The sequence below is a fragment of the Otolemur garnettii genome, unplaced genomic scaffold, assembly GCF_000181295.1.
Source record: "Otolemur garnettii isolate 467f Iridium unplaced genomic scaffold, OtoGar3 scaffold00105, whole genome shotgun sequence".
NCBI classification, from domain to species: Eukaryota; Metazoa; Chordata; class Mammalia; order Primates; family Galagidae; genus Otolemur; species Otolemur garnettii.
In genome coordinates this window covers 4,831,789-4,842,799 of record NW_003852500.1, presented here as the reverse complement: position 1 = coordinate 4,842,799, position 11,011 = coordinate 4,831,789, and the positions used below count along the sequence as shown (strand labels likewise).

Genomic DNA, 11,011 nt, shown 5'->3' with positions numbered 1-11,011 from the left:
GCGGCGCCTCACAGTGCTGCCATTCGCGGGGCTACTCTATCCGGCCTGGGTGGGCGCCGCGGCCGCCGGCTGCTGGGGTTGGGGTAGCACCTGGGCGCAGATCCCCGAAGCCGCGCTGCTCGTGCTGGCCACCATCTGCCTTGCGCACGCGCTCACTGTCCTTTCGGGACATTGGTCTGTCCACGCTTACTGCGCGCTCACCTGCACCCCGGTAAGTGTGTGCACTCAAGCTCGACCCCCGGCGCAGTCCTGTGGTCCCAACTGCAGCCTTTTTGTCAGTCCCCGTCTCTGCCCTTGTCTCCCGTCTGCTGGACCTGGGTCTTTAGTGGCGCCGTCTATCCTTTGACGCAGATTTAATCCTGGCCTCGTTGCTGATTTGCTGTTGATCCTGGCGCGGGTTATAACTTTTCTGTGGAATTCCTCTCTGGTGTGGTCATTTAAATTCAATAATATAATACCCGTAAAAAACTTAGGGCAGGGCTCGGCGTATGTCGCTGTTTGGTGCGTCTTGTTAATGGTAGCTCTTATACCAGCAAGTACTCTGTGTCCCTGGAAATAGCCCTATCTTCTCATCTGTCTCCAACCTTGGTTTTCAGAGTTTAAGGCTAGAACCTGTAGGATGGGTTTCTTCCGTCTGTAAAGCTTCATCTAAGGAACCAAGTCCTGCTAGCCAGTACTCAGTGATCTTCCAAACTATGAACAAAATAAACATGGAATGTGGTCAGCCGTAGTGTTTAAAAGGAGCAGAGGTTGCTTATGAAATAGCGAATATTGCTCAGGATGCAGAAAGAAGGTAGTGCTTTGTGACCTGTAGTCTAGAGTTCTGAATGAGTGAGTGTTACCATAGGAGGCAATGACTGTGAGCTGCCCTGGGTCAGCAGTTGACATCCAGTGACTGTACCACCTCCCTCTGGGCCTGCCTCAGATGACACAGCCAGTGAGCCTCCGCTCTGATCCCAGGTGTGTATTTGTTTAAAACGAGGGAAAGAGACAGAAGCCCTCCTCTTTGGCTCCTAAAGTGAATTGAATCTTTCATTCTTCTCAGAGAGTGAACTTTTTCTCCTCTCCAATAAGACTTATCTCAGGAGAGGGGCTCAGCTTGGTGGTTTTGTGTCCATATATGAAAGATCTCAGTGAGGAGCAAAATAAAGGAAAGGAATAATGGGGTAGTATGACCTCCTCCCAAACTTCTAGCTACCTTTGGACCTGCTGCTAAACAGCATAGCTATTAACATCCTCTCTAGGGATGGAGAAGTGGGAGGAGCTAAGTAGTTGCTGGGTTAAGAGAGGCAGATCTGGGTTTCCATCCGAGATCTCAGACAGGGCTGCTTCTATTCCTTGGGTTTCGGTTTCTTCCCCCTTCTGTAAAGTGAGAAACGGAACACTTACCTTCTCATTTTGTGCCACTGTGAGAAGAAGCAGAGATGATTATCTGCAAACCACTAGGACCAACATGGTATATAGTGCCTTGTACTTTTCTTCTGTAGCATTATCAGAGATTGTAGTTGTATATTTGTCATTATCTTCTACCTGCTTTGGTGGCCCATGAACTGCCTAAAGGATGTTTTGTTTCTCAGGGTCACCACTGTGCTCCCTGTTCCCCATGCAACAGAATAAATGCAGCTCAGGATTGGGGGAGTACTGAATAAGCTCCATTCAGTGCCTCCTGTGTCTTAGGTGCCTGGGAAACTGCAGTGACAAAACAGGCAAATCCCACTGCCTTTATGGGATTACTGGGAGAGAGGACTCACAGTCAGCAGTTGATAAAGAGCGATAATATTGGGACGAGGATGGGAACTTTAGATGGGGCAGTGAGGGAATGGCTCCTTAGAGGTGATGTTTCAGCAAAGGCCTGAAGAGGCAAGGGACATAGCTGTGTGGATGCATGTTCAGGACAGAGAAAACAGCACAGGATAAGATCCTTAGCCAAGATATGGATGTCCCTCCTGTGCTTGAGGACACAGCAAGAAGAGTGAGCAGGGTGAGGTGGAGCCAAGCAAGAGGCCAGATGGGCTGTGACAGGGGCTTGGCTCATGTGAATTAAGAGTAGACTGGGTGACTAGTACAGTGATTTTATTTTTCTTTCTGTCTTTCTTCTTTTTGAGACAGAGTCTCAAGCTGGTGCCATGGTGTCACAGTTCAGAGCAACCTCCAACTGAGGCTCAAGTGATTCTCTTGCCTCAGTTTTTTTCTGTTTTTAGTAGAGACAGGGTCTTGCTTTTACCAGGCTGGTTTTGAACTCCTGAGCTCAAGCAGTCCATCGGCCTCAACCTCCCAGAGTGGTACAATTACAGGCGTGAGCCACTGCACCTAGCTAGTACAGTGATTTTCAACCAATGTACCACAAAAATTTTTAAAGAGCATTAAGTAAATTATTTTCAAATTAGTTCAAAGCACAGTAAGTATATTCTTTTTTTTTTTTTAATCAATGTAATTTAAATGTGCTGTGGAAGTTTAAAGTTCAAGTGTGGTATAAGATAAAAAAGGTTGAAAAACATTGGACTAGTGGCATCCTTCCTGTTTTGTGTTCATGTCACTGGCAGCAGAGCAGAGTCTTGGGCATTGGGTCTGTCTGTGAACCCAGCTTTAAGATAACAGAGACCATGGCTCAGTGCCTGTAGCTCAGTGGTTAGGGCACCAGCCACATACACCGGGGCTGGTGGGTTTGATCTTGGCACAGGCCTGCTAAACAACAATGACAACTGCAACAACAACAACAACAAAAATAGCCGGGCGTTGTGGCAGGTGCCTGCAGTCCCAGCTACTTGGGAGGCTAAAGCAAGAGAATCACTTAAGCCCAAGAGTTTGAGGTTGTTGTGAGCTGTGACACCATGGCACTCTACCAAGGGCGACATACTGACACTCATCTCCAAAAAAAAAAAAAAAGATACCAGAGGCCCAGTAAGGTGGTATCCTTGTCCCCTATAAAGGACTGAGGAGTGGCTGAGCCAGCATTGGAGCCCAATGGCATGTTCTGAAACACTCAGAATCTCACCGTGGGGGCCATCAAACTATGAGTTGAGAAGAGCTCAGCAGCAATGTTTTGCCTCTGGCAGGAGTATGACCCCAGCAAAGCGACCTTTGTGAAGGTGGTACCAACCCCCAATAATGGCTCCACTGAACTTGTGGCCCTGCACCGTGATGAGGTAGGGACTGAATTCAGGCTGCCTGGAGCAGGGGCTTGGGTGGGATTTCCAGGTACTGATTATTTCTCCAGGTCAGGAGCCTCTGCCACAACATGGTTTCTACCACAGGGCGAAGACGGGCTTGAGGTGCTGTCCTTTGAATTCCAGAAGATCAAGTATTCCTATGATGCCCTCGAGAAGAAGCAGTTCCTCCCTGTGGCCTTTCCTGTGGGAAATGCCTTCTCATACTATCAGGGCAACAGAGGGTTCCAAGAAGACTCAGAGATCCGAGCAGCTGAGAAGAAATTTGGGAGCAACAAGTGAGTTCCTGGCTTCCCTTTGGTCTTCTTGCCCCATTGACCTTCAGGAAGGAGAGATAGAGGAATCTTCCTTTTTAGTCAGACATGCCAGGTGAATGTGACACTATTTGAGAAACATGCTCTAGTTTAGTCTCCCCCATACTTGCCTGCTGGCAGGAACCCCCACATAGCCTGGAGCCTGGAGGGAGCCCTTGCCCTGTGTTGTGAGACCCTGAGTGTACTACCTCCTTACAGTGCTGGTATATGGTCTGTCCTCAGTAATAGTTGACTGGTCGTCCTACTTGTCCTTGTTTTACTGTAATCGCAGTTCCTTTCTTCATTTTAAATTCTGTAAGTTTCAACCCTCACTGTTCTGCTCAGCCACGCTTAGCACTTTAGGTATGGTGATAAAGACATTGGTGATCTTGATAGTTTTTCTTGTACTGGGTAGAATGGCTAATGCTGGCTTCAGTTTTGAGTCTCTGGCTGAAACTGCAGAAGTTAAAAACAAAATCAGTATCACCAAGGTGTTACCCCCTCCAAGATGTCAACCCAGCACCACACAGAAAAAACAGTGCCCAGAACTCCTACCAGCATGCTTTCTCTTTTAATCTTTACCAAGATCACTAGAGCTGACACACAGTTGGAAGGGGATTGGGCTGGGCTTCAGATGATGTGGTTTAACTTCAGAGCCCCATTTATGGCTACCACAGCAGTATTCTTCTGGAAACCCATAGAACTCCTGGGGAGGGTGTTTCTGACTTAATTGCTTTTCAGAAGATTGCAAATGTGTTTACCACAGCTATTGATCTAACACAAAGATTTATAAGAAATATTTACTTAATCTCCCCTCCCTGAGGTCAGCCACATTAATGACCTAGGATAGGGATGTTCCCTTTTAAATCATTCTTACTTATGCAAAGATACCCAACAAGGTACAGGATTTCTTTTTTTTTAATATATTTATTCATTATGTGTTTTCATAACAGTAGGGTCACTTTTAATGAGGACAACCCTAGTTGACTTGCCTGGGCCACCACATGTGGTACTGTCTAATATCCCCTTAGGCCCAGCTCCCTGCATTCTGGGGCTTTTATGGAGAAGTTTTTAGAAAATCCCAGCTTTAGTGGGGGTGGTACTCAGGCTTTGTCTTTTAGGACCCCAGGGGAATTTACAGCCAGTGTCCAGCTGCCAGGGCTCCTATGTGACTTCAGGGCTGCCATTCTTCAGTCAGACATTCCTTTTCCATTTGTCATATCACTCAGCCAAATGATAGGGAATTCTAACCTCACACCAGCCCCACAACTGCCAGAATAGCCTATCATTAGACTCAGAAGCTTCATCTGGCTTCTGCAGAGTAGAGGGCTATGGGTAGACAGCATGTCTGCTCCAGGTGAGGCCTGGACAAGAAGAATCCAGAAAGTTTGCCGGGGTGCCTGATACCTACCCATGGCTCCTCGCTTCCTGTGGGAAGCCTGCTATGCCCCAGTGAAGGTATCTAGGGTGGGGCCTTCACACCCCAGAGGCCTTGCACCAGGTACAGGGTGTGGGGTCTGGTCTTTTGCAGGGCCGAGATGGTGGTGCCCGACTTCTCAGAACTTTTCAAGGAGAGAGCCACAGCCCCATTCTTTGTTTTTCAGGTAAAGCAGCAGGTCCTGCTTTTCTTCTCATTTCCTTCCTTGGGGCCTTTCCAGCCAGACCAAACCTGTCTGCCACTTTTAAACCCTAAAATCTCTCCCTGTCCTGGTGGATCAGAGCCTGTGAGCAGAAGAGGCTCCAAGGGACAGGATGGGTGGGGTGGGTACAGACAGGCTAATGTCCCACAGGTGTTCTGTGTTGGACTCTGGTGCCTGGATGAGTACTGGTACTACAGCGTCTTCACACTGTCCATGCTTGTGGCATTTGAGGCCTCCCTGGTGCAGCAGCAAATGCGGAACATGTCAGAGATCCGAAAGATGGGCAATAAGCCCCACATGATCCAGGTGCGACTAGTGGGCCCTGCGCATTTTGGGGGTGGGCATAGTACAGACATGTCCTCTATGCTGACATTCCACCCCCCACCCAGGTCTACCGAAGCCGCAAGTGGAGGCCCATTGCCAGCGACGAGATTGTTCCTGGGGACATCGTCTCCATCGGTGAGGCTCAGTCCCACCCTATGCATGTGGGAGCCCTGCCTCATGGCCTCTGGCCAACCTTCCTACTCCTGCCCCACAGGCCGCTCCCCACAGGAGAATCTGGTGCCATGTGATGTGCTGCTGCTGCGGGGCCGTTGCATCGTGGACGAGGCCATGCTCACAGGGGAATCAGTACCACAGATGAAGGTGCTTGACAGGAGGTGGGGGGTCTTTGGGGGAAACAGGCCAAGAGGGGGAGGGCCAGTGGCTGGGCAGAAGGAATTAGGTGGTGGTGAGGAGGAAGGAGATAAAGGAAGCCAAAGATAGCCAGAGTGCATCTGGCTGGTGCCCTGGGATGTCATACCAAGGTGGGCTGAGAGAAGAAGGTGAATCCTGAGAGAGGCCAAGTGTGGGGTCACAGAATGGATGCTGCAAGTCAAGGGGTCGGGGAGAAGGTTGGATGGGGCCTCCTGCCCCTGATAAGGAAACCTGGGAGTTCTGTGCTAGGTGAGACCCATGAGGGTCAGCCTGGCTTAGTTCTAGTCCCAGGGTCAGCTCTCCAGGGATGGAGAAGGAGACAAAGTGGGCCTGGCCATCCTTGTTCACCAATTTCCTCCCTAGGAGCCCATCGAAGACCTCAGCCCAGATCGGGTGCTAGACCTCCAAGCTGACTCCCGGCTCCATGTCATCTTTGGGGGCACTAAGGTGGTGCAGCACATACCCCCTCAGAAGGCTACCACGGGTCTGAAGCGTAGGTGCCTTGTGGGTGCCTGGGGGTGTCCTGGCTCCCATCCCTTCCTCCTACAGCTGCTTGATCATGAGGGAGTCAGGACCAGGAGGCAGGAATGACAGTGGCTCTACTTGTCTCCCTAGCGGTTGACAACGGGTGTGTGGCCTATGTCCTGAGGACCGGATTCAACACGTCCCAGGTGTGGGGCCTTGCCTGAATCTGGGGAGGTTGGGTCCCAGGGTGAGTGGAGGACAGTCAAGGGATCACCCTTTCAGACCCCAGAACGTCTACCCTAGAGGGTCACTTTGGCAGCAAGGGCCTGGGCAAGGGTGTAGAGGCCCACCCAAGACCAGGTTGCTCTTCCAGGCCTGAGCAGAAAGGCTATCTCTCTGTCCCTCCAGGGCAAATTGCTGCGCACAATTCTCTTTGGTGTCAAGAGGGTGACTGCAAACAACCTGGAGACCTTTATTTTCATTCTCTTCCTCCTGGTGTTTGCCATTGCTGCAGCTGCCTATGTGTGGATTGAAGGTAAGTACTGTGGCCGCCCCCAGCCCCAACCAGCCTCTCCAGCCCTGCCTCTGAGGCCTCAGGCTGGCAGGCCCTGTCTCTGCAGGCACCAAGGACCCCAGCCGGAACCGCTACAAGCTATTTCTGGAGTGCACCCTGATCCTCACCTCAGTTGTGCCCCCTGAGCTGCCCATTGAGCTATCCCTGGCTGTCAATACCTCCCTCATTGCTCTGGCCAAGCTCTGTGAGTGTGTCAGGTGTGGTGGGGTTCTGAGCAGGCTTGGGCCTGGCAGGACCCCTGAACCCAGCTCCTGCCCCTAGACATGTACTGTACCGAGCCCTTCCGCATCCCCTTTGCTGGGAAGGTTGAGGTGTGCTGCTTTGACAAGACAGGAACCTTGACCAGTGACAGCTTGGTGGTACGCGGTGTGGCTGGACTAAGGTGAGTATTGGGGGCCCTGGGCTTAGGAGCTGCCTATTAGAGCACTTCTGGGAGGTCTAGGAACATTCAGCCCAAGCTCCTGCAGTAAGGGCCTATCCGTCCTACTGTGGAAGGTCTGTCTCCTGGGGCTTCCCATACAATCCCCAGAGCAGTCAGCCAGCCTACGTCCATCCTGCACTGGCCATGTGACCTACACACACAGTGCCTGACTTCTGGGGGCATCTGTGAGGCAGATATGGGTCTCATAGAGACCCAGCTGATACCCGAGGCCCCTCAGTGACCAACTCAAGGCTCTATGGGGGCCCATCCCTCATCACCCTGGCTGAGGACCCCTGTGGTATTTCCCTAGTAGAGGCGTAGCTTCATCCTGCCTGCATCTGCCCTATAACCAGCCGTTCCCTGTCCTTGCAGAGACGGGAAGGAGATGACTCCTGTGTCCAGCATCCCAGTAGAAACACACCGGGCCCTGGCCTCCTGCCACTCCCTCATGCAGCTTGATGACGGCACCCTCGTGGGTGACCCCCTTGAGAAGGCCATGCTGACAGCTGTGGACTGGACTCTGACCAAAGGTGAGGGGCTGGAATCTCAGGCTGAGCAAGGGTGAGCCGCCAGTTCTCATGACCCCAGGCAAACTACCCCTCAGAGACACCATCGGGATAGGCAGGCCCATGACTCTGACATTGCCCTAGATGGATGGGCAGAGGGTCATCTTAGATCCAGGACACGCCATGCCCTTGGGTATCCCCCTGGGTTGGAATCTTCCCTGCCCTGGCTGAAGCCACAGTGCCAGGGTCCTCCAAGCCCATGTCTCCTAGCTGTGACCCCCTCTGTAGCCCAAAGTCCCCCTGCAAGCTGGCCTTGGTAGAGGCAAGATGGAGGTGGGGGAGGCTGTGGGGAGGGGTGGGGGCTTGGCTGCCTCTTTGGAGCAAAGCCCCTTAGGACTCGTACTTATTTGTTTCCAGATGAAAAAGTATTCCCCCGAAGTATTAAAACTCAGGGGCTGAAAATTCACCAGCGCTTTCATTTTGCCAGTGCCCTGAAGCGAATGTCCGTGCTCGCCTCGTATGAGAAGCTGGGCTCCACTGACCTCTGCTACATCGCTGCTGTGAAGGGGGCCCCAGAAACCCTGCATTCCATGGTGAGCCAGTCCCAGCCTGGGGCAGTGGGGAAGAGGCATGGGGCAGTTGGTGACATCCCCCTGCATTCCCTGCAGTTTTCCCAGTGCCCTCCAGACTACCACCACATCCACACCGAGATCTCCCGGGAAGGAGCCCGTGTCCTGGCGCTGGGGTACAAAGAGCTGGGGCACCTCACCCACCAACAGGTAAGGGCCTGGGCTGCCCCCAGCCACTCTTCCCATGTACTTGGCCATCAGTTCCTCCTTTCAGTCACCTTGTCCCCTACTGCTCCGTATTGACTTAGTGCCATGGGTGCATTTACATCTTCCACCACATCCCTACCTTCTACCTTTGGAGGCCCCAAGTGGCATTCAGTCCTTAATCCCCTGCCATGGGGGCCCATCCTGTCCTGACTCACAGGGCCACCTCATGCAGAGCACCACTAGATCTCGCCTGCCCCCACTCTGGTGTTCTGCACACCCTGCTCCTGCCCTTCTCATCTACCTGCAGGGGCATCCTCAGCTTGCTCACCCTCATGTCCATCATACACAAATTCTGCCCACTGCCAGACTGTCTGCACCTTCACCAGCTTTCGCCTTAGTCCTCTTTCAGTCTGTTTGCACCTTGCAGCTATAAGATCCTTCCAGAACTTAATATCAGGTCCCAGTGCTGTGTGCAGAGGATAGGCCAAAGCTCATGACCCCACCTCATTCCTGTACCTGGAGCCCCTTTCCCCTGAGTGGCATAGATCTTCACCCCCTTCACATCTCTGAGGCCTTCCTGCCTTGTCTGGGTTCAGTACCCTGACCCCATCTGCCCTTTTCACCGCTTGTATTTTCCTGTGATAGTTAGCCATCTGATTTCTGTGGCTTTGTTTTTCACATGTCTTGGGTAGAATGTGAGCTCCCTAAGGGGAGGAGTTTTCTTGCCTAGTCTTTGGAGCATGGTGGTAGGTAAGTCAGGATTATGGCTAAACCTCATTATTTGGAGAGTCAAAACTTTACTGACACAGAAGCTGAGCTACAGTGGGTTCTGTGATGTGCCCACATCCACACCAGGAGGTGGAGGTACAATGGGGAGCCCAGACCACCCAGCCACTGCCAAACCCCATCTGTAGAACCTCTCCCCTCCTGACCTTAGCATGTCCCTCCTGTAAGAACAGGATCTTCACTTGCTGCCCCCCATAACCATCACATGAGGCTATGTTCGTTGAGGAAGAGTCCATTGTCCCTCTGGTTCCTAGCATGTTGGTCAGAGCTCAAGAAATACAGAGAGGGGACGGTGGGAGGGACAGATAATGAGGGCACCTGTATCTCTCAACAGGCCCGGGAGGTCAAGCGGGAGTCACTGGAATGCGGCCTCAAGTTCGTTGGCTTCATCGTGGTCTCCTGCCCACTCAAGGCTGACTCCAAAGCCGTGATCAGAGAGATCCAGAATGCCTCCCACCGGGTATAGGATGGGGCTTGGGAGGAACAGAACAATTCCAGCTTCACAGTGAGGGGTTGGGGACTCAGGTCTTGACAGTGAGGAAGGAGACAAGCAAGATCATAGCTCAGGTATTTACACTGACCCTGCCTTGAGGACTCTTTGGGACCCTCCTATACCATCCCCTCTCACCTCCGCAGATGCCCTGGCATCTTTGGATGGCTGAGCTGTACTCTCCAGTCCTCCACAGTCTGGAGTGAAGGAAGCTTGAGCTGGGGGGCCAAGGGATATGAAGGCAGCACTTGTCTGGCCTGGTGGTTCTATTTATCTCCGGTGGTTTGTTTCCTATTTGAGGACTTGGGGTGTGTTTTTAGGGTGTGGGAGGTAAGTAAGCCACCTCAGAGAATGGTGATGCTTGGGCAAACAGGTGATGTAACTAGTCCCCACCAGCCTCTCAGAAATTGTTGTCCCATCTTCTTCCTCATCCCTGAATTATTCCCCTAGTAGTAGCTACCAAACCACACGGGTCTACACCAGGGGCTGATTCTTAATTCATAATGCAGATAAAAGCTATGGGTGTTCTCAGAAGGATATACAGATGTGTCCCTTGTGTAAAACACCTGGGTGAGGATGGTGGGGTCCCTAGAAGTCTGTTCAGGGTCTCCATTATAGGGTCAAGACTTCGTGCCAGGGCCTGCCTTAGAAGGAGATTTGGTGGCCAGGTCTCTAGGCTGGATCTCTGCCCACCGGCCTGCCCTACTGAACCTCTGCCCCTCCATTCCCAAGGTGGTCATGATCACAGGAGACAATCCACTCACTGCCTGCCACGTGGCCCAGGAGCTCCACTTCATTGACAAGGCCCACACGCTGATCTTACAGCCTCCCTCGGAGAAAGGTGAATCCTCAGCACAGTTAGGGTGGGCATGGGGAAGGGGGGATGCTAAGTGCAAGAACAGCTCCTGTTGCAGCGCCCTTAGCTCAATGGGTAGGGCACTGGCCACATACATTGAGGCTGGTGGGTTTGAGCCTGGCCTGGGCCTGCTAAACAATGACAACTGCAATAAAAAAATAGCTGGGCATTGTGGTAGATGTCTTGTAGTCCCAGCTACTTGGGAGGCTAAAGCAAGAGAATCACTTAAACCTAAGAGTTTGAGATTGCTGTGACATCAGGGTACTTTATGGAGGGCAACATAGTGAGACTCTGTCTCAAAAAACAACAACAAAAAAAACTTCTTTTTTTTTTTTTTTTTT

The 11,011-nt window shown here is 51.9% G+C and overlaps 1 protein-coding gene across 1 annotated transcript in view; it reads left to right on the top strand.

Moving 5' to 3' along the window:
* ATP13A1 (ATPase 13A1) overlaps positions 1–11,011 on the top strand; it is a 17,035-nt gene that overhangs the window by 237 nt on the left and 5,787 nt on the right. The window contains exons 1-17 of the mRNA XM_012809445.2: positions 1–211; positions 3,057–3,146; positions 3,255–3,445; positions 4,992–5,064; positions 5,251–5,406; positions 5,490–5,559; positions 5,639–5,745; positions 6,160–6,289; positions 6,412–6,467; positions 6,670–6,796; positions 6,882–7,019; positions 7,097–7,217; positions 7,629–7,786; positions 8,180–8,355; positions 8,431–8,541; positions 9,659–9,784; positions 10,547–10,655. The exon at positions 1–211 is cut by the window's left edge and continues 237 nt beyond it. Of these exons, the coding sequence (XP_012664899.2) occupies positions 1–211; positions 3,057–3,146; positions 3,255–3,445; positions 4,992–5,064; positions 5,251–5,406; positions 5,490–5,559; positions 5,639–5,745; positions 6,160–6,289; positions 6,412–6,467; positions 6,670–6,796; positions 6,882–7,019; positions 7,097–7,217; positions 7,629–7,786; positions 8,180–8,355; positions 8,431–8,541; positions 9,659–9,784; positions 10,547–10,655 (2,150 nt within the window). The remainder of the gene's footprint in view (positions 212–3,056; positions 3,147–3,254; positions 3,446–4,991; positions 5,065–5,250; positions 5,407–5,489; positions 5,560–5,638; positions 5,746–6,159; positions 6,290–6,411; positions 6,468–6,669; positions 6,797–6,881; positions 7,020–7,096; positions 7,218–7,628; positions 7,787–8,179; positions 8,356–8,430; positions 8,542–9,658; positions 9,785–10,546; positions 10,656–11,011) is intronic.